This window comes from Pimephales promelas, chromosome 17 (genome assembly GCF_988280905.1).
Source record: "Pimephales promelas chromosome 17, fPimPro1.hap1.1, whole genome shotgun sequence".
NCBI classification, from domain to species: domain Eukaryota; kingdom Metazoa; phylum Chordata; class Actinopteri; order Cypriniformes; family Leuciscidae; genus Pimephales; species Pimephales promelas.
Genome location: NC_142785.1, coordinates 13,935,582 through 13,955,143, shown reverse-complemented (window position 1 = coordinate 13,955,143; position 19,562 = coordinate 13,935,582). Strand labels below are relative to the sequence as shown.

General features: G+C 37.7%; 1 protein-coding gene across 4 annotated transcripts in view; it reads right to left on the bottom strand.

Moving 5' to 3' along the window:
• Positions 1–19,562, bottom strand: part of kcnh4b (potassium voltage-gated channel, subfamily H (eag-related), member 4b) — a 42,194-nt gene that overhangs the window by 6,782 nt on the left and 15,850 nt on the right. For all 4 annotated transcript variants that reach the window (XR_016147037.1, XR_005625630.2, XR_005625631.2 and 1 more), the window contains exons 5-15: positions 17,076–17,316; positions 16,594–16,751; positions 16,080–16,287; positions 10,000–10,194; positions 7,410–7,609; positions 6,447–6,696; positions 4,427–4,641; positions 2,084–2,490; positions 1,022–1,122; positions 871–947; positions 36–297 (exon numbers count right to left, since the gene is read on the bottom strand). Coding sequence is in view for 1 of the 4 variants with exons in the window: in XM_039691292.2 (XP_039547226.2) it covers positions 36–297; positions 871–947; positions 1,022–1,122; positions 2,084–2,490; positions 4,427–4,641; positions 6,447–6,696; positions 7,410–7,609; positions 10,000–10,194; positions 16,080–16,287; positions 16,594–16,751; positions 17,076–17,316 (2,314 nt within the window). In the remaining 3 variants the exon portion in view is untranslated. The remainder of the gene's footprint in view (positions 1–35; positions 298–870; positions 948–1,021; positions 1,123–2,083; positions 2,491–4,426; positions 4,642–6,446; positions 6,697–7,409; positions 7,610–9,999; positions 10,195–16,079; positions 16,288–16,593; positions 16,752–17,075; positions 17,317–19,562) is intronic.

The window sequence follows — 19,562 nt, the reverse complement described above, 5'->3', positions numbered from 1 at the left end:
AAAAAAAAAAAAAACTATACAGTTTTTGGTCATACCACCAGTCCTGTTATGACTCCATGATGTGGACCCCAGTTGACTCTCAGGGACAACATGGTCTTTGTGCTGCATGTGGATGCTAGAACCCAAGATGTAGGCCGGAGACAAACTGACAGAAGAATTGGACATCATGTGGACTCCATAGGGACAGGAAGACATAGGAGCTGTGTAATGACGAACGGCCATCTGTGCTTGCAGTAGGTGTATTATGTGATGCAGATCCTTTGTTAGAATTGACACTTCCTCTTTCAGATTGCCCATCTGGAGAGAGTTTTAAAGTAATTGTATTAAAATATATTAAAAAGTAATACATTTACGTGGTATTTGAGGGTGTCGTGTAATATTTTCATGAACTGTTGGATTGATCTGGCAATGGTTGGATGATCATTTGTTGGGTCATCATTTACACTCAAGTTTTTCCCAAACCTGTATGAAATTCTGTTTGGGACTTCTAAAGATGATATTTTGAAAAGTTTGGCCAAACAGTTGATGGGCCCCATTGACTTCCATAGGAAAAAAATTCTATGGGAAAAAATGGGGCTAGTGAACTTTTTGGTTACCGTCATTCTTCAAAATATCTTCTTTTGCATTCAGCAGAAGAAAGAAATTCATACAGGTTTGGAACAATTTGAGAGTGAGTAAAGGATTGCAGATTTTTTTTTGGGTGAACTATCCCTTTAAATTGAATTGTTAATATAATAATGTTTGTAACCTACTGTAATGTGTGCACTTTTCATTTGAATGCACCTCATGCCAATTACGATTACTGAGCTTATAAACGTTTTTAGAAGGATTTAATATCTGTGTGTTTAGGAATGATAAATGTCACTGTACCTTCTTGTTGAGTTGGGTAATGGTCTCTCTCACTTCTTTTGTCTCCTGAAGCAGTGAACCATTCACCTGACCAGATCCTGAAATAAAACAATGAAGCAATGACCCAAATGATCTATATGTAACTTAGAAACTAAGATTAAAATATCCTTACCGTCCAGTGTCTTACTACCCAACGGTGTCACTGTTTTGGCAGTTTTGTCCTCCACATTGAAATTAAATGCATGTCTGTTGTCCTCTATACCATCTACAACTCTATAAAAACCATACAGCCAGTTACACACAGTCTTTTATGCACAAATATCAATTGTACAAAAAAATCTACATTTTGCTACATTTTGCTTCTTTTTTATAGAATACTTCAACACAGGAAAGAGAAATGCATGCATCAAACCATTTAATGAGATCTTTAAGATTATGTAATACAGTTTTTACAACTGGACCCATTTCTCAATACTTAAACCACTTAAGTCACTCTTCACACAGCACAACATCAGTCAAATCAAATCAAGTCACATTTATTTATAGCGCTTTTTACAATACAGATTGTTTCAGAATGCAATGCAACAATTTTTTTAGAAGAAAATAGCATCACAGTCCAGCTTAAGTAAATTCAGTGATGTTTCATATTTGTTATAAAAAAGTTATGTATTTAGTTCATTTTTATATATATGAAGAGTTCAGATGCAAAAGCCTCTAAGTGCCATTTGAAATTTTCTTTTAGAAAGATCATTTTTATCAAGCTTGTATATTTAAATTCAGTAATTTCACTTAAATTGCAATGAAGATTACCTATTAATTGTCATTCAAGTAAAATTACTGAACTTGAATATACAAGCTTGATAAAAATGATCATTTTAGAAGAAAAATTCAAATGGTACTTAGAGGCTTTTGCATCTGAACTCTTCATATAGCCGCTCTGGAGAAAACCTTGATGTCATCGTCCAGCTCAGTTCAGTTCTCACGTAACATACTGTAGTGACTTACAAACAGGGAATAAGCATTTTCCAAAAGAAAACATTGTAAAATGCTTAATTTGAGACATGAATGAAGTGTTTTGGTGGTTTTAGTGCATTTTGGATGTGAAATTTACTGCTGTACCAAACTGAAAAAGGAAAACTGTGCGAAGCGTTTTTAAAAAGTGATCTAAGTACTGAGAAGTGATTGTAAGTCCTAGTGATTGTAAAAATCAGGAAATCTTAAGACTGTCTGTTACCTTGGACTAAGATCTGGTGGTCCAAAGCATGTGAAAGTCGGGATGAGAAGTTTGGCAGGTTTGTGTCCTGTACCTTCAGAATCTGTCTGTGTCCTACGGCTGGGTTTAGGTGTAGTTGAGGGTGGATGGGTTTGTTTCTGTACTTTGGTCTGTGGTTTAGGGGAGGGGTTTGGACTCCAGCCCCTGATGGGTGAATGGCAATGTCTCAGGGCATTGAACTGCAGTAACTCCTCCCCTAAAAGGTTCCCCAAGGATGTACGTCGCACTGGGCTGGCTAGATTTGGCAGAAGAAGATTTCGGCATGTATTGGAAGAAGGTGGGATGTGGAAGTACTTGTTTTCATCATTAGCCTTTTCTACACTGGATGGACGCTTACTCTCAGTTGATGTACAGGAATCTGGGTAGTTCTGCAGCAGGGAGAAGACAAAGAAATGACAACAGTGGTAATTTAATGAGAAACTGGAACACCCAATAAGGAAACTTTAGTAACTCCCGCCTTTTAAGTGAAAGAGTCAATTTAGTTTGTTCGAAATTTAAAACAGTTTGTTTGTTTTGTGGTTAATGTTGTTTTAAAGAACAACGCTTGTTGTTAGGTTTGCTGATGGCTACATAAATGAAGTACATCCTTTAACCAAAAGAGGTTTCAAATTATGAATGGCACTTCCAGTTTGAAGATGAACTTCCACTCTAAAGATGAAAACGAATCATTATCAAATAAGAAATTACAGCCCGTTCTCATCCCCAAGGTGTCATATATAAGCGTAGACATCCAACGCACATGGCACCCTTTAGCGTCAATATGAGACGCAGATATATATATGGGGCCGAAGACGCCTCCTAGTGGTCTAACCCTAACACTACCCCAGACCTAAACTAACCCATACTCTGTGCTTGTTATATTGACGTTAAAGGGTGCCATGTGCGTTGGATGTCTATTCTTTGGCAAAAGCGTTCTATATGACGCCTCGGGATGAGAATACGTTGGAAATGATCATTTCAGTTGAATTAAGGAACTGTACATCTGTACAAAAATGTTCATACCATATTTTTATCTGTCAGTAAAATAAAGCAACTCTTAGTATTTTAATGTGACATTGGTATGACTATGAACAGAATCTGTGGCAGATTTTTTTCTCTCTGTTTTTCTTTGATTTCTGCTGTAACAATATGAAAAATACAACAGATACTATGAATGACTGCTGAATCGTTTTCTCCCCAAACCTTTACTTATGTCTCTTTCCTGGTTTGTTTTCACACGGGTGCTTTAAAAGGTCATTTTTTTAAAATAGCTATCAGCATTGTTTGCTAAAATGTTTCAAGAGAATATAACATGATCTGTCAAAATGAGGGAAAGCACTTTGAAATATCCATCACTTCCAATTAATGAAAGTTTTTGATTAGCTAAAATAAAACCACAAGTTAGGTTACAGTATATAGACTTAAATTTTTACAGTAATACTAAACACTCATATGAGATTTTGCTTTTTATTCATGGTCTCTTAAAAATAATTTGTAAATACTATTACATTTAAAATACATTGACTATTTTTAAAATGTGTCTAAAATTATGATACAATTTTTAAAACATTGAATAAAGTCCATTGGTGTTTTGCTCTTTACTGTACGGGTCTAAATTCGCATTTCCTTCAGTAGGATGCTTAAAGGCCAGTTTACATCAATGCACAATTGGTGTGAAGATTTGGTGTAAAAAACATTTTAATTTGAGTGAATGTTTTTTGTTTTGTATGGAGAGATGTTCCAATCTCTTTTCCATTCCACCAAGAAAAAAAAAAAGCCTAAACAATAAGATTGGCTTTTGTGGTCATAGAGCCTGTTACATAAAGCCTGGGCACTCACAAACAGACCATTTTGTGACAGTGACAGTGAATATAAGTTAATGATTATTTATTTATTTGGTTACACTTTATTTTGATGGTAACTTTAGACATTCTACTAACTATAAGTAACTTTTCAACTACATGTCAACTATCTGTCATTAGAGTATTAGTATATTATAGTAGACTGTCAGTAGACGGTTGGGTTATGGTTAGGTGTTAGGCTTTGGGTCAGGAGAATAAGTTTACTTGTAGTCGCCAAGTTACTTATAGTCAGTTGAATGACCAACAAAATAAAGTGTTAGCAGATATTAAGCTGACAGTCTACTAATACTCATGACAGTTAGTTGACATGTAGTTGAAAAGTTACTTATTTGTAGTAGGAAGTCTAAAGTGGACCATCGAAATAAAGTGTTACCATTTATTTTTATTTTTTTGATATGACAGTTTTGACTATGATAATGTCTTGTACTATGTATGTAATGTGTGTTAGAGATCGTAGCCATACCTCAGTCTCACTGCCCTCTCTCAGATTATATGTGAGGTTACAGTGGATGTCGGTAGTGAAGATGCTGGCAAACTCAGGATATAGTTCAAGCACATCACTTAAACCTTTCACACTGATGTACTGCAGGTCACAATATGTCAGTGCCTTCACATCTGCATTTGTCTTGATCACATGATTCTGACTTGGCAGGTCTGAGCCAATCAGGTCTCCTTTTCCTGTAATGACATCAACGACATCAATGACACTGATTCCATATCAATGTAATGTTTCATTCTTTTTATCTATGTACGTATATACTGTAGTTAATAATTGTTTTGGGGTTCAATATACGTTTTACAGTAATGCACTTACAAAAGAACACTAAGGGGCAAGGTATTGCACTGGAATACACTATGCATTGTTTTAAAAGTACAATAAGACATACATTTAACATGAGACCCCTTCTGTACACTAAACACTAAATTACACTAAACTATATAGATCAGCAATCCCACTACTAGAAGTATATTTCTGACAACGGTACAGTTTAAACAACACACATTTGTATACAACGGAATTACTCCTAACGTAACTGGTCCTACTCCCACCACTCCCAACAGGATTTGAAACAGTGTCACAGGCATGGGAGGTGTGCGTGCTAACAATATAAATGCTATATAAATGTAACGAATTATTATTACTAGCTTGACTCGGTTACACTCAACCCTCTAAGCCTTACTTGCATTAAAGTTACAGTGCCATTGTAACTGGTCCTGCTTGCATCGCTCCGAGTGGGATTCACACCAACCATGGGAGGTGGATACGCTAACAAAGATGCTAAAGACCACACAATCTAATCCCTGCAGAGTGTGTTATTTCGGCAATCCTATCATTACGTCACACGGTAACACTTTACAATACGGGTGCACTAATAAGCATTGATTCATGCTTAACTAATGCACAGATAATACTGAATTAATGTGTAACTAATGATTATCTAAGCTATTCATTAATGATTACCACATTAGGAACTACTTAAGAGTCTGTAAGGTTAATGTATTAGTTCATACATAAATTGTTATTAATTAAAAATGTAAACATGGATTAATTCCATAATAACTCATTTTTTTAACTGATAGTGTTAATTAATATGTTAATTACCAGAATGAGCCAAAGCCTTGTATTTCAATTTTCAGATAATATGACAAGTACACTAATATGCATTAATATATGATTAATTACTTCATTGTTAGTGCAAATTCATGTGCAAATTACTACAATTACTAAATGACTAGTTAATAATGATGTGCCCCAACAAGTAAAGTCATAACATAATGATGCCTTTGCAAATCATTAGATAATGATTAATTAAAGCAGACAACTGGAAGTTGAAGTGCATAGCTTTGACTAATTGTGATAATTAACACATTAATTTACACTATTAGTTAATAAAATATTTTATTAAGGAATTAAGACACAATGACACATTGTATTAATAGCAATTAATGTGTTACTTAATCTATTAATTAAATAGACTCTTTATTAGTTGCTTATGCAGTAATCATTAATTAATGGTTTAGTTCTTCATGAGTTATATATTAACTCATGATTATCTGTGCATTAGTTAAGTATGAATTAATGCATATTCGTGCACCCGTATTGTAAAGTGTTACCCATCACACTGTACAACTTGGATCTAATAAAGTTGGGTCTAATAAAATCTAAGTAGACTATACGGTGATGTCACCTATTCAATCGTATCGTAGGCTATGCGTTTTCAAAAACGTTTTGTTTTATGTTTTTTTTTTACAAACTGGAGAACAGTTGAACGTGGTGTTGTGGTAATTGACAGCATGTCACACATGCTGTACATTGATCCCTGATCAATGTAGTAGTATTACTACTACAACACTGAGCCAGTTGCATTAGTAAATCACGTGTAGTGTTCAGAAGGAAAGTCAATATAGAATGTAGAAAAAAAAAACAGTCAAAAGGTAAAAAGCATTAAAGAAATGTTACAAACCCAAAGTGTGTTACAAACCCAGAATAGCCAAGACCATGTTGTCCTTTAGAACTTCCAGTGACCCAGAACAGACAAAGTAGTTGGCCTGCAATGCGTCCCCCTGTCTGATGAGATATTCTCCCGGCGTGCAGAAAGAGGTTTTGATGTGGAGGGAGAGAGAGCGCAGGCAACCCCTACTAGCCCCCTCAAACACAGGCAGTTGCAGGATATCTTTGTTTAAGTGCATGGCTATGTCAGCACGTAACTCATCAGGAAAGTCCCGCAAGAGCTGCAGAAAAGACAGAAAACCTCATTTACCATTGTTTGAAAAGAATGATGTGAAACAAAACGTTCCTCTGGCTGGAGAAAGCATTGAAATATGCCGGTCTTCGATTGCCTACTATTGCCCCTAAGCTGGCCACATTACTGTGCTTGAACCCCCGTATTGAGCTCATCCCTCTCTGTCCTTCAGTCGAAACAATTGGTCCCCCACAACTTTCTAGATTATAGCTACTGACACTACACTCTTAGAAGAAAAGGTTTCTATATTGAACCTTAAAAGGTTCCATCAGCGCTACATATTTGGAACCCCTAAAAGATTCTATACACTCTTAAAAAAGGGGTTCCTCTGGAAAGGGGTTCCATACTTGGCCAATAGAACCTTTTACCAAAAAAATGGTTCTATATAGAACCATTTTGGAGTTCCATATATGAATGGAACCATTTCTTCTAAGAGTGTATGTCTTGATCTGAATTTCTAAAGAGTTCATGAACACAAAACGAGAACTTCATCATATGCAGCATTGGTGTGGATTAATATGACTGACATCAAATGCTGGGAACCATAGAAACCCATCACTGATTTATTATTAGGATATTGAAGAGAAAAAGGTAGGTTTTAAATCAGTAGATTTGGCTGTTTATAAGAAAAACAAGTGTTCCAAAAAAAAAAAAAAAAGAAAAGAAAAATCCCTGCATAAATCAAACCAATGACATTCTCACCTCATTAACATCGATGCCATTATTTACGGACCAGGTGGTCTGGAAATATTCCAGCATGCGTTGTTTCAGCTGCCGCGGCAGCCGGTGAACACGAATGAAGTCCTTCAGATCTTTCATGCGCGTGTGATATTGTGAGCGACGTGAGTACATGCGCTGGATGATGGCTGTCACATTCCCGAACACCACAGCGTGCATAAGAGCTGTGTTAGAGAAAGATCCAAATAAGATTTTTGATCAAATTAGCGACAAGGTCATTAAATAGGCTGATGTTAATAAACATGCAAACATGTACACTACTATGAAAAAAGTCAGTGATAATGTGATTGGCTGTTTTTGGGAGGTTCTGGATGCGGTTGATTTTATGTTCTCATGGTGAAAATTATTGTGATAATTGTATTCAGTGCGGCTCAAGGGTCACGAAACACTTAACTACATTTCCTAAGATGTTAAGATGTTTGTGTTACTTCAGAAGACAATGTTAGGATCTGTTAAATTTTTTATAGATATAAAATCCCAAATCTACAATTAAAGTGATTAAAATTGTGGATTTTTTCATTTATTTTAATCTTCTGATTTTAAAACACAAGATGTTTTAAAATCAGAATCGTTCACAAAGATTATTTCACATAATCTTTAACAAAGACCTTTCACAACATCTTTACACAAGATGTTTCTCATTTTGAAGACTGCATGCTCTATTTCTTCAATAGACAACCTCAATAAATTATGTGTCTGACAAATGCTACCATCTCTATTATAATGAGACACAGCAAACACGTCAGTGTCACATGCAGGATTTGACGTTTTGAAGCACTGTACTTCAATGCTACATTTGTGTCTTATAACCAGTGTTGTGCAAGTTACTCCCAAACTGTAATACATTAGGTATTACTTGTTACTGTTATTTAAAAGTAATTCATTACCTTACAATATTACTGTCCCAGAATTGTAATGCGTTACATTACTCACGTATTACTTTTGAGTTACCTTCACCAAAATAACTAAGTAGAACTTAACTTTTGGGCTGTAACGATATGCAATATGAAACCGAAATCGCGATTCGCCACACGACTCAGATCAACGAACCTACAGAATCGCGACACACCTCTTCCAACTCCAGCGTTATTCTCCTTACTGTCCATATCCAAAGCTGCCTTATCTTTAAATTAGGCTATTAGTATTATTTGAAGTTAACATTATAAAATACGTAGACCTACACCACAAAACTAGTTGAAGATAAATTATTTAAAATTGGGGAAGTCCAGCATTATGGACATGACATTTGCAGTCAAAACTTGAAATAAAAATTCTCAGAAAATACATGTATTGAAACGTATATAGGCTACTTCCTTAAAGGACTCCAGACATTAGACAAATATCAGTCTATGTTTTATTTTTAATATTAGGGAAAAGACACACATTCATGCGTGACAAAAAAAATAGGAGGCAAAATCGATTTTTTGTAATTCTGTTAATTACACTGCGCAAATCGGATGAGGAAGGGTTGGCTCTCCAGTCTCCATAGAACTTAAAATATTCATTTTATTTTAGTTTTCGTGTTCGCATTTATGAGGAAAAAACAATGTTACAGACGCGACTGCTCTGAACTGGCACTAAAAGACTGCTTTAAAACTTTCACATATCTGTTGCCTTTAAGAAGTAAAAGCAGACAACACACTGTAATACAACTGTAATACAAGCCTCACTGAACATGTAACGAGTAAAATATTACTGAAAATTGATTAGTAATGCCTTACACTACTGAGTTACAGCAAAAAGTAATATGTTACTGTAATGTATTACTTTCGTAATGCGTTACTCCCAACACTGCTTATAACTATTCGTAAGACTGAATGTCCAGACATTTTCGCAATTATACATGACAGCCTGTGGCGTTTTCCTATGACTGGAACTTTAGCTCATGTACAGCAGTTGAGAGACGCTTTCATGGGTCTCAAGTAAATAGTATTTGTTTTCTGCGGTCTAAGACTTTAAGAGGATTGCATGGCATGAATGCAATTCATCCATATAAAAACTCCCTGAAAATAATAGATCAAATTGTACTGACACTGCAAACAGCATAAACCTTTTTTAAACCTGTAGTGTTTTGTGAAAAACTGTAAAATAATGGTAAATTAAGTGTTACTAATACTAGCAGTCAGTAATATGGAAACAATATTAACTAATCAGTAATAGCCAATTAGTTACCTACTACATTAATGTTATAGTGATATTTTATTAACAAAGTTCGGGAGGAGCATGTTCAAATAATTGATCCAATTATCACATCATTCCAACCAGCAGTCGACAATCAGTAATCAACATGTCTATCCAATCAGCTTGAGTTGGAGACGTATATATATATATATATATATATACACTCATTTGACTCGTCGATGTTCCTCGACAGTTTTTCAGTTGTCTGCAGAGTCATAGTTTAGGAGCTAAAGGAGCCATAGTTTTATAAATTGTGTGTAAGCAATTGTCAAATATTGTAAAAATGGTGCAGCATGTTGTGATGAAGTATGAGGTATTCCAAAGAGCTACTTCCACAAATAGATTTCTGTGGAGGAATTCTGTTACTTCTTACCTCCAATGAGCATAGTACAAACAGAAAAGATCTTCTCAGCATCAGTGTTGGCACACACATTGCCAAAGCCCACACTGGTCAGACTGCTCAAGGTGAAATACAGCGAGGCGATGTAGGCACTGCGAACTGAAGGACCACCGACTGTACTGTTCAGATAGGGCTTGTCTAAACGTCTGCCCAACTCATGCAGCCAACCTGACATAAAGAAAGAAACAAATGTTAAACTGCATGTCAGCGCTGCACAATTTGGCAAAAAAAAAAAAAAAAAAAAAAAAAATCATATGGCAATTATTTGGTTAAACAGAATATTGTGATCTCCAGAATGTGGAACAAAGAGAACACACTCTGCCCTGCCAGTAGAAATAGTTTTTTAAGGGTGTTCACACTTCACAAGAGTAAAGTAAGAGTAAACACTTTACAAGAATCAACCAAGACAATTTTCAGTGCCAGTCAGAGTTAAAAAATGCTCTATGCATTCACATTATGATGATACAATATAATATGTACTATAATTTATTGGGTAACACTTTAGAATACGGTTCCTTCGTTGATCAAACTATTCTTGTGAATAACTACACAAGAACCAATGAGTAACGCATTAACAATCTAGTAACTATTATTAACTAACAAGAAACTCTGATTAATGAACTAGTAAGTAATAGCACACAGATGAAAGTGGTAGTTCACTAACTAACCAATAACTACTAAACGCTCCCAGAGAACTACTGAAAAAGTTTATTAACAATCTGGTAACTACTATTAACTAAAAAAAACTCTGATTATGAATTAGTAAGTAATAGTGCACAGATGAAAGTGTTACTACATACTTCTGTGGGAATTATTTGGATTCGTATTCTAAAGTGAAGATCATTGGAACTAACTAAGTCATTTCAAGCGTTTGAGATTTTTGGTGAACTATACTTTTAGAAAATTTCTTTAGTAACACTTGAGTCATCACTAGTTAGCTCCCATGGTCTTCACTGTATAATACAGATCCAAATAATTAGTAATTCCCATAGAAGTATGTAGTAACACTTTCATCTGTGCATTATTACTTACTTGTTAAATCAGAATTTCTTTCCGTCAGATCATTTTTTCATGGCTATGATTACAAGAGGTAAAACAGTATAAATACTGTTCGTTTTCTCACAAAAAACGCTCGTTTCGTGTCCTATGCCATCAATGTACTTACATTTACGAGTCATTAAATCATGTTTAATTTTGACTTCTCTGTGCATGCTTTTTGAGGTGAACTGATTGAGGACCCCCTTCACCTCCAGTGTATGACTGATAGACAAGAACGGTTTGACTGAAAAATGTCAAAATTGAAAATACTGTGGAAACAAAGACACCTACATCTTGGATGCCCTTGCGTTAAGCTAAAACATATCAAAAATTTATTTCAAAGTGAACTATCCCTTTAATAATAGTTACTAGATTGTTAATATTGTGTTGCTTACTGGTTCTAGTGTAGTTATTCATTAACGAAGTAACCATATTCTGAAGTGTTACCATTTATTGTACAGTACATATGTGAAATTATAATATGATTTACCATTAAATGCATATTTAATACAATTTCAACATTAAACTATCAAGCTTTTATTTTGGTGGAAAACTGCATGGAGACTACACTTTTATTTAAATGTAAGTGTATGTTAATTTGACAAAAGGTTTCTAATTACAAAATGTGCTAGAAAATGCTATATTCACAAAATTGTTGGAACAATATAAATGTAATAAACATTAACCTAGCATGTTGTGTATCCAAATTCATGTGTGCAGACTGCAGAGATGGGGCTTGTGTGGGGCAGAATGTATTGCGAACTGAACTACTTGTTCTGGGACACAGTGTTTCAGCCAGAAGACATCTCATGTGCATGAAGTCCCCAATGGCGTAGAGGCAGACACAGCTCTAAGGCGCTCTTCCCTATAGCTTCATACATGCCACAAACTGAAGAATAGCTTGTATTGCATGTGCTCGACTGTGAAATGCACACACAGGCTTATATAGTCACTGAGTTGAGTTAGACATCTTACTGTTGTTGTTTTTTTTTTCAATTAAAAGTGTTTTTAAGACTGTGGTAAGCTTTCCATTCCATACATTCAATAATTACATCTTTTAAATTATGTGAATTTTTTTCTCTCTCAGACACATTCAGAACATGAACTCTGCTTAATGTGCACTATGAGTGAATTAGCATAAGCACTTCTGGTAGCATCATCTTCTATTCAATGTTTTTTTGAATGGGTTTGTTTGGTTAAATGCATGAAATTAGGTCTGTGGTTAACACACATTAAAGATATCACACATTTTATTGTACGACATAAAACACATTCGTAATGCGCATGGTTTTTGAAAACTTTTACTTGTCTTGAAGAAGGCAGTTGAACAAGTGGCTAAATGGTACAGAGGATGCAGGGACGTTAAATGCAAGATGGCCTACACTCACAGCTATCACAGCTCATTGTGTTTTTAATCACACTCTTGCAAAACTATTTTAATTCAAATATTTCAATGATTTTTTTAAGTAAAAACTTGAACAGGTACAGTGATTTTTGTACAACTAGTGGTCCAATGCATTATTACGAAAAGTTTACAGGACATAAAGTTTACTGTGCGCAAAGTTGCAAACAATCAAAGCGTGTGCCCAGAAAGCCACACTACTTGAAAACTGCACTGTCTTTCATGTCTTCTTGAGCTTCTTGAAACTGATGAATTCACACAAAAGTATGTAAAAATGTTACTAGTAAACAGTTGGTTATCTTTTAAATGAATGCAAGTTGAGATAAAAAAAAAAAACGTTATAAATAAGCGCCAGTGCTTTTAATGTTGATCTAACAACAAAGAACAAAAAAATCACTCAGTGCTTTTGACTGATTGACCATTAAGATTCATATATAATTACAGTGAAGACAATGCTGTGTTATTTTACATTTGATTACGTTTTAAATTCTGAAATTTAAATTCTGTACCTGAAAACTACTATTAGAACAAACTGAAAATCTGAAAAGCACTTTGTTTCTTTGTTCTATCATATTTATTTGTACGATTTGTTATTGGATTATTTGTTTTTATTTTATTACTGACTGTTTACATGTTTTTAATGCCGCAGTATTAAAATTGTAATTTTGTTGAGTTGTAGAATTGTGATATTTCATCGGTATCTAAAAATTTAAACCACTGACCCAACCAGGTCGTGGGTAGCACTTTACTTGAAGGGGTGTGCATAAGACTGACATGACACCTTCATAAATGCGAATACGTTTATGCATGTTTATGACATGATTTCCATTACACGAGAGAATATGAAGAGTTCAGATGAAAAAGCCTCTAAATGCCATTTGAAATTTTCTTCTTTAATGATGATTTTTATCAAACTTGTATATTTAAGTTCAGTAATTTCACTTAAATAACAATTAATATGTAATTATCATTGCCATTTAAGTGAAATCACTGAACTTAAATATACAAGTTTGATAAAAATCATCATTAAAGAAGAAAATTTCAAATGGCACTTAGAGGCTTTTGCATCTGAACTCTTCATATGTTAAAACTTCATGCTGATTTGTACTCGGCTTTCGCCAAGGTAAGCAAAACTAAGACGTTACAGTAAACTATGCTTCTGCATCTATTTATGCTTCTTTCCATATGGTGGTGTGACCCCCTTCTGTCCGGCGTTAACGGCTGCAGTGTACTTGCCACGTCAGCACACACAACGGCTGCAACTATAGTGTGGTCTCCCTAGTGGACCAGCATGACAACCGTCTGGGTTGAGCCGAGTAAAGTGACATCTCCAGGGTCTTCAAGTGGGCACCTTCCGTCCTCAGTGTTTCGTCGACTAGCCCACGACACCTCAAGAGGGCTCGACAGCAGTGGTGGAGGAAGTATTGAATCTCAGTACTTAAGTAAAAGTACAAATAACCAGATAAATATTTACTTTAGTAAAAGTAGAAGTAACACAATGACAACCATACTTAAGTAGTAAAAAGTACCTGATTTTAAATGTACTTTAAGTATTAAATGTAAAAGTACTTGCATAACAATTGATTCTCTTAATGACTATTTTCTAATGATTAATAAAACATTTAATTCTAACTCATTCAACCTAATACTCCTATAATGATGTTCAATAATGATGGAAAAAAATGTCACCATTTCTGAAACAAGCTTGCAATTAGGCAATATAAGCCATATCCTTACTATATGTTCATAACTATGTTTGGCAGTAAATGCGATTTATTTATGGTGTAATTCTGAACCTCTGGGCTTGCCATAATCCCAAACGTATATTAAACACGGTGTGTTTCCTATGCATGTAAAAACTAATTTTCGCGTATAAATCGCACAAACACACTGTGTGCGAGACGCATTTAGTTGATGTATCTATGGCAACCAAACATCTGGTGAGACAAACGTGCAACGAACGGACGGTCAGATTACGTTTTGGCAGGGAAAAAACTGATCAGAAAATGTAATGAAAATGTAGCAGAAGTTGTAGAAATGTAGTGGAGTAGAAAGTATAATAATTGCTGCAAAATGTAACGAAGTAAAAGTAAAAAGTATACACTATTTATTCTACTTAAGTAAAGTAAAGATACGTGAAAAATTTACTTAAGTAAAGTAACAAAGTATTTGTACTTCGTTACATTCCACCACTGCTCGACAGTGACTCTGGCGTCCCAGAGCCACCCCCCTCCGTCCCCCACTCAACTCAACCCAGCTTACTGACCTCTACATCCCGCCTGCTGCTGATACCTAACCACAATCTCACAATCTCTCCGCAACCCAACCATACGCGCCAACCCGTTTGACTAAGGCTGTCGAGCCCCACTGGTGCTTTAATGCCATTTCAGTGGCAATGGTGTGGCATACCACCTACCGCAAAACACAATATCTGCCCAAGCAAGCACCGTCATTCAAATAATATACACAGGAACGTAATGACTGTAAATACAATGCAACCTATACAAAAACTCTTAAAAAATTCTACGAAACTGTGGCGTAATGGCCTGTACACAGCCAGCTAGAATTTTTCCTTCTCAACCACAGCCAATTGCTGCTCCTTTCGGCTGCTTCAGATTAGTTCTTTACTGTGCGATGCAACTCTTGGCCACTGAATCCGACATTGACTTATGACAACTGTCATTAAGTGTCATTCACTCAATTATGACATTGTTTGAGATGTCTTTGTTATGACACCTTGACACAAACCAATACATCATAACCTGTAATAAATAAGTCGTAAACATGACATAGCAGATTAATTATCTTAAGAAACAATTTATCTTTATGGGCTACAATTATATTAAACTGTCACATAGTTGGTTTTCACATTGGCTGTCATGAGGCCATTATAACTGGGGATTTAATATTTTTCTTGACCTCAACAACAGTGGTAAAAATTGAACTTGTCAGTAAAATGTTATAACGGTCTGATGACAGCTAATGTCAAAACCAACCACCTGACAGTTTAATGTAATGTTAACCCATTAAGCTAAGTGGTTTCTTAAGTTTGATAATTAATCTGCTATGTCATGTTTATGACAGGTTGTGTTGCCACGCTCAAAATTGCTTAAATCACCTTTCTTTCCCATTCTGACATTCAGTTTGGAGTTCAGGAGATTGTCCTGACCAGGACCACACCCCTAAATGCATTTAAGCAACTGCCATGTGACTGGTTGTTAATTGCATTAATGAGAAATTAAACAGGTTTTTCCTAATAATCCTTCAAGTGAGTGTATATAAATATACTGTACAAACAATAAAAGTAACAAAACTGCGGCTGACTTCTCTGACTTTCTTTGTCAGTCAAAAATGATCATATTTAACGCCTCATACTGTACATTTTGGGCCTGTAAGAGCAATGTCTATCAACAGCTTTAAACTTCCTCCCTCCACACTATTTGCAATAGCCAGTGCCAATCTGACTGGGTGGCATTATGTAAATTCTGGGGATCAGGGGGACATAAATGGGCTGAAATCTGTCATGTTTAGATGGCTTTATTAGACTCGCTCTGATTGAGTAGTGTTTTTTATTCAAACATCCCATATCGTGATCAGTTTGTAAATATCTCACCAATGTCCCAGACTCCATTGGAATTGATCTCCATCTCTTTGCGCCCGATGATATACCAGATGCAGGCCATCCAGTGAGCCAGCAGAGCAAACATCGACATGAGTAGTGTTAGCACCATGGCACTGTACTGCGAATACCTGTCCAACTTCTGCAGCAGTCTTAACAGACGCAACAATCGCACAGTTTTCAGCAGGTGCACTAGAGATGTCTTGAACAAGCACAAACATGAGTGGTGTGTCAGTAGCCTATATACATTTTGATAACATGTCACCACATATTTTACTGTAATTATAAAATATGAAATGTCATGATAATTGAACATGGCAATCTTTCTGTACCATGGCGTTCATAAGTAGATCATGGTACCACCACACATTTTTTTAAAGGAACTCTTTCATTTGAATCATCAATAACCTATCCTTTCCACTATTTTCCACAATTCTACAATAGTTTCTACAAAATACAAATGTCAATTTATACAAATTAGTTGCTACAATCAAACATTGAAACTTACAACAGTAACGTTAAATGCATAGAGCAGGTCAAAGGGCAGCGCGGCCACCAGATCCACAAAGAACCACGTGGTGGCGTAATGTAGACAGATGGAGCGAGGCTCGTACACCACCTGCCCTGATTGACTCACGTAGGTGGTACGAAAGTTAATTATGATGTCTGAAAGAGAAGGCAGGTTTTGGAAGTCAAAAAAGGAAATTTTTCTATAAAAGGCTTTTTTTGTTGCTAATCCCTGATTAGAGAGAGAAACAGAGAGACAGAGAGAGATTGGGAAAACAATTGGATCATCATTTTTTCAAGTTCTTGCATCATATGCTTATTATGAGAAATATAAAATATAGCCCAACTCAACTGCACGACAAACGCTTCATATATTACTTTTGATGACTGCAGTTTGATGTGCTAATGGAAAACCATCTGATGCTAGAGGATCACTCTGTATCTGTTCTATGGTTCAGATTCTTGCTTTCCTAGTAAACTCACCCAGAATAAAAAGCATTTCCACTGCGATGTCGCTCACTATGGTGCTCCTGCCTGCAGTCTCTAGATCACTGTACGGAGTGAAACACACATTGTACGGCACGGTCACAGCAACATAGAATGTAGCCAGCAGAATCATCCAATCCCACAATGCCTTGGACACACTGTAATGCAGGAGGATGAATCGAGACTTCTGGACTGCTGCCACTTTGTACTCAGGCAGGGACGGTTTTTCAAATATTTCCTGAGAAGAGAAAGAAAGCCAGAGATGAGCTCATATCTCAATGTCTTAAAGGCAGCTGTGAGATTAAATGAGCAAATAAGGAGATTTTCCGAAGTCTCTTGATTCTCAGCGTTTCTCCTGTGAAAGTTTGTTGATACCACATTAACCAAAGTAATTTTATACTGCATATGCTTGAAAGTATGACTGCATTACTCCAACGTGTAGTCGGGGACTCGGGGAGTTCGGTATGCGGCCCGAACCCCCCCCCCCCCATTCCTGACTGTGATGAGAACAAGCCAGGAGTGAGGAGTCGGGGTGGTGGAGGGATGCTGAAACTGTCAAGGAATGTTAGGTAAGTTGACAGTGAATATTTATATATGCTTCCTCTCGTCCTGATAGGGTAGACATGTAATTGTTTGGTGACGAATTTATAGGAATGATTTATTTGAACGTGCTCTTCCCGAACCTTGTTTATAAAACATCATAAGAAGGCTCACTGGGGGAAAAGAATACTTGCGCAGGTCCCAGGGCCAGCTGTGAGCCAGGGCGTCTGTGCCGAGGGTTCCCTTCGGACAGGAGGTAAAACCACTGGCAATGGGTCGTGTCCGGAAAGACAAACGGTGCGACTCTGAAAACACTCCAGATCAGCTGAACTGCCTGGGGATAGGGTTGCCATTTGGCAGAGGAGGCAACCGTGAAAGCTCATCTGCGCAAAGCGACCTTAGATTTTTTTGACTCCATAGGAGGAGGTGGGAGGCGAGTCACGACATGCGGCAGGAGCGTTGACCACCTTGTCTGTTGACATACGCAACGGTCGCAGTGCTGTCCGTACGGACCAGTACGTGCTTGTCTTTGAAAAGCATAAGAAAAGTATACTGCTTGCAACTCTAGGCATTTGATGTGCCAATGCAGCTAGGACCCACAGACCCAAGACTGCATGCCCTTTGTATGTGGCGTCGTGGCCCCCCACCCCATGGCAGAAGCATCTGTGAAAACCACAGCATGCCTGGAAACCTGGACTAGGGGCACTCCGGCCCGTAGAAATGCAGGATCCGACCACGGGGAGAAGGTTTGACGACAGTTCGGGGTTACTTTGACCTGCAACGTGCCACTCTGCCACACCCACCTCGGGACTCAATCGTGAAGCCAGTGCTGGAGCGGTCTCATATGTAACAGGCCGAGCGGTTTTACTGTGGCTGCGGCTCCCATATGCCCCAGGAGCCTCTGAAATTGTTTCAGTGGAACCACTGTCCTACCTCGAAAGGACCTGAGGCAGGTGACCACTGACTGGACGCGTTCCTCCATGAGGGGCGCCGTCTGGGTGACCGAGTCCAACTCCATACCGAGATAAGAGATCCTCTGCACGGGGCAGAGTTTGCTCTTGTCCCAGTTCACCTGAAGCCCCAACCGGCTGAGGTACCGTAGCACCATGTCCCTGTGATCGTTTGTACAACACATCTCGCGAGTGAGCCAGAATGAGCCAGTTGTCAAGATAGTTGAGGATGCGAACGCCTTGTTCTCTCATGGGAACAATGGGCGTCTCCGCGACTTTCGTGAAGATGCGAGGCGACAGGGCCAGCCTGAACGGTAGGACCTTATACTGATATGCTCGACCCTCAAAAGCAAACCAGAGAAACGGTCTGTGTCAAGGAAAAATCGAGAAGTGAAAATATGCGTCCTTCAGGTCGATTGCTGCAAACCAATCCTGGGGATGGATGCATTCAAAAATGCGCTTCTGTGTGAGTATCTTGAATGGGAGTTTGTGCAGGGCCCGATTCAAGACTCGCAGGTCCAGGATTGGCCGTAACCCACCGCTTTTCTTGGGTACAATTAAGTAGGGGCTGTAGAACCCAGACCTCATCTCGGCAGGAGGGACCAGCTCGAGCGTCTCCTTCACCAGCAGGACATTGTTCTCTTTCCGTAGGACAGGGGCATCCACTGACCGCACATGGGTGAAGTGGAAGAATCCCCTGAACCTGGGAGGCCGGCGTGCAAACTGAATTGCATAGCTGAACTGAATGGTGTGGAAAAGCCATCGGGACGGACCCGTAAGCGCTAGCCAGGCTTCCAGGTACCGACCCAACAAGCCCACCCGAACCACTGGCGTACCCGCGGCGGGGCAGAGAGGTAAAAGACAGGGACCCGGTTCCAGTTGCAATGTAGCCACTGGAAGCGGGCTCTGGGCGTGGAGCTCACCAGAGACCTGCTTCCACCAGGGGGCAGATGGCAGAGAGAGCCCGTGGCTTTCTTCTGCGGGCTGCCCCGTG